This window comes from Colobus angolensis, unplaced genomic scaffold (assembly GCF_000951035.1).
Source record: "Colobus angolensis palliatus isolate OR3802 unplaced genomic scaffold, Cang.pa_1.0 Scaffold25, whole genome shotgun sequence".
NCBI lineage: Eukaryota > Metazoa > Chordata > Mammalia > Primates > Cercopithecidae > Colobus > Colobus angolensis.
Genome location: NW_012115710.1, coordinates 4178926 through 4182317, shown reverse-complemented (window position 1 = coordinate 4182317; position 3392 = coordinate 4178926). Strand labels below are relative to the sequence as shown.

The window sequence follows — 3392 nt, the reverse complement described above, 5'->3', positions numbered from 1 at the left end:
GTTGATCAGGTTGGTCTCGAATTACTGACCTCAGGTGATCCGCCCACCTCAGCCTCCCAAAGTGCTGGGATTACAGGCGTGAGCCACCAAGCCCGGCCTCAGAAATTTGTTTTAAAAATTAGCTGGGTGAAGCTGGGCACGGTGGCTCACGCCTGTAATCCTAACAATTTGGGAGGCTGAGGCGGGAAGATAATGAGGTCAAGAGATCAAGACCATCCTGGCCAACATGGTGAAACTCCGTCTCTACTAAAAGTACGAAAATTAGCTGGGTGTGGTGGCTCATGCCTGTAGTCCCAGCTACTCGGGAGGCTGAGGCAGGAGAATTGCTTGAACCCGAGGTGGAGGTTGCAGTGAGCTGAGATCACACCACTGCACTCCAGCCTGGCAACAGAGCGAGACTCCATCTCCAAAAAAAAAAAAAAAAAAATTAGCTGGCTGTGGTGGCATCTGCCTGTAGTTACAGCTACTTGGGAGGCTGAGGTGGGAGGATCACCTGCGCCTGGGGAGGCCAAGGCTGCAGTGAGCCAATATTGTGCCTGGGCTGTCATGCTGTCACTTCAGCCTGGGCAACAGAACAAGAACCAGTCTCAAAAACAAAAAAAGAAAGAAAGAGAAAGAAAGAGAGAGAGAGAGAGAGAAAGAGAAAGAAAGAGAGAAAGAAAGAAAGAAAGACATTTGTTTAGCTGCGCACCTGTAGTCCTACCTACTTTGGAGGTCAAGGTGGAAAGATCTCTTAAGCCCAAGGATTTGAGGTTCCAGTGAGCTATTATCATGCTGCTGCACTCCAGCCTGGGCAATAGAGTGAGACCGTCTCAAGAAAATGAAAAAAAATAAAAAGAAGAAGAAAGAAAAAGAGAGGCCAGGTGTGGTGGCCCATATCCGTAATCCCAGCACTTTGGGAGGCTGAGGCGGGTGTCACCTGAGGTTGGGAGTTCGAGACTAGCCTAGCCAACATAGTGAAAGCCCATCTCTACTAAAAATACAAAAATTAGCCAGGTGTGGTGGCGCTCTTGTAATCCCAGCTACTTGGGAGGCTGAGGTGGGAGAATCACTTGAACCTGAGAGGTGGAGTTTGCAGTGAGCCAAGATCGCGCCACTGTACTCCAGCCTGGCTACTGAGTGAGACTGCATCTCAAAAAAGAAAGAAAGAAAAAGAAATATTTGTTAAAAAGAATATATGTGGCTGGGCATGGTGTTGCACTCCTGTAATCCCAGCACTTTGGGAGACTAAGGCCCCAAAATTGCTTGACGTTAAGACCAGACTGCAACATTGTGAGACTCTGTCTCTACAAAAATTATTTATTTATTTATTTATTTATTATTTATTTATTTTGAGACAGAGTCTTGCTCTGTCATGCAGGCTGGAGTGCAGTGGCGCGATCTCGGTTCACTGCAACCTCCGCCTCCCGGGTTCAAGCCATTATCCTGCCTCAGCCTCACCAGTAGCTGGGACTATAGGCACATGCCACCACAGGCACATACCCTCACACCCAGATAATTTTTGTATTTTTAGTAGAGATAGGGTTTCATCATATTGGCCAGGCTGGTCTCGAACTCCTGACCTCGTGATCCACCCGCGTTGACCTCCTAAAGTGCTGGGATTATAGGTCACTGCGCCTGGCCTACAAAAAGTTTTTAACAAATTAGCCACGTGTGTGCCTGTGGTCCCAACTACTCGGAAGGCTGAGATGAGAGGATCCTTTAAGCCCAGGCTGCAGTGAGCTGTGATCATGCCACTGCACTCCAGCCTGGGAGACACAGCAAGACCCTGCCTTAAAAATAAATAAAAACTGGGCACAGTGGCTCACACCTGTAATCCCAGCACTTTGGGAGGCTGAGGCGGGCGGATCACCTGAGGTCCGGAGTTCGAGACCAGCCTGACGGACATGGAGTAACCCTGCCTCTACTAAAAATACAAAATTAGCCGGGTGTGGTGGCGCATGCCTGTAATCCCAGCCTCTAGGGAGTCTGAGGCAGGAGAATGGCTTGAACCCGGGAGGCGGAGGTTGCTGTGAGCCAAGATCACGCCACTGCATTCCAGCCTGGGCAACAAGAGCGAAACTCTGTCTCAAAAATAAATAAATAAATAAATAAATAAATAGATTTTAAAAATAAAGAAACGAATGTATGCATCTCCATTTTACAGATGAGAAAACGGGGGCTCCCTGAACATAGAAAGTGCTAGTAAGTGCTAGTGAATCTCATCAGCATCATGAAGATCATGGCTATTGTTAGTGTAGTTCTCAGTATCTGGTAGCGCCTGTTTCAGGCCTGGCCCAGGGGAAGCCAGGTAGGGGGTGAGGAGCAGAGGTGCAGTGAGTTAAAGCACCAAGTTGTAACCCTCTATACTTTTGCCAGAAATTCTCTAAATCTCCCTAAATCTTGCTCACCTCTCAGTTTTGCCCCAGATTCTTAGGTGACTCCCCTCAGAGAACGCCTACTCACTTGCTAAGGTCCAGTTGCAAGACATCCTCCTCCAGGAAGCTTTCCCTGATACCCCCAACCTGGCTTGAGGAGCCCTTCTCTGGGATCTCCTCCGTTACGGAATTTCTCACCCTAGTCTGTGTCTTTTGCCCCCACCAGACTGGGAGCTCCCCAAGCGCAGGGATCTGGTCTGATTCCTGAGCCCAGGCTCACTGGGGACATTTGGGAGTGACTGTATGAACTGAAGACCAACACCCAGGCCAGGTACAGTGGCTCTCGCCTGTAATCCCAGCACTGTGGGAGGCCGAGGCGGGAGGATCACTTGAGCCCAGGAGTTTGAGACCATCTTGGGCAACACAGTGAGACTGTCTCTAAAAGAAGAAGAAAAAAAATACAAGACCAACTCCCGGATTCATGGCTGGCTGTCAGAGAAGGAGGAGGCAGTTCCCAGTTAGTTCCTCTGCGTCTCAAAGAATGACCAGAACGTTCTCACTCCAAGTCAAAAACACCCCATCCCCGTCTTAAGTATTTGCTACCACCGAGTGGAGGACCTCGGTCTTCCCCAGCAGGTGGTGTGCGGGGCCCTCACCAGGATTTCCGTGATGTCTGCGTCATCCAGATCCCAGGGTAGGGTGGGGGAGGCAGGGGGCCCGGCCAGCGTGAGTTGGCTGCTGAGGTCTTCCACTGTGGAGTCTGTCCCCGTGGAGTCGGTGGGCTCCATGGCGGCCAGGTTGAGCAGTGACACATTGGTGCAGGCCGAGGACCGCTTGAGGTTCAGGCACCAGTGCATGGGCTGGTGGGACATCTGGGGCTCCACCCTGCAGAGGAGAAACAGGCAGAAAGGTCGAGAAGCAGCTCCACGGTGTCTGGCCCCTCCTGCCTTACTTTCTCCATACCTCACCCGCTGTGACTCCACTCTCACTGTATACAAGTTTCTCCCTTCTCTGTCCTCGCTGCCTGCTTTATTC

At 50.6% G+C, this 3392-nt stretch overlaps 1 protein-coding gene across 1 annotated transcript in view; it reads right to left on the bottom strand.

Annotated features, from left to right (window-relative positions):
- Nucleotides 1–3392, bottom strand: part of TSKS (testis-specific serine kinase substrate) — a 31646-nt gene that overhangs the window by 26693 nt on the left and 1561 nt on the right. The window contains exon 2 of the mRNA XM_011946355.1: nucleotides 3014–3242. Coding sequence (XP_011801745.1) covers nucleotides 3014–3242 — 229 coding nt within the window. The remainder of the gene's footprint in view (nucleotides 1–3013; nucleotides 3243–3392) is intronic.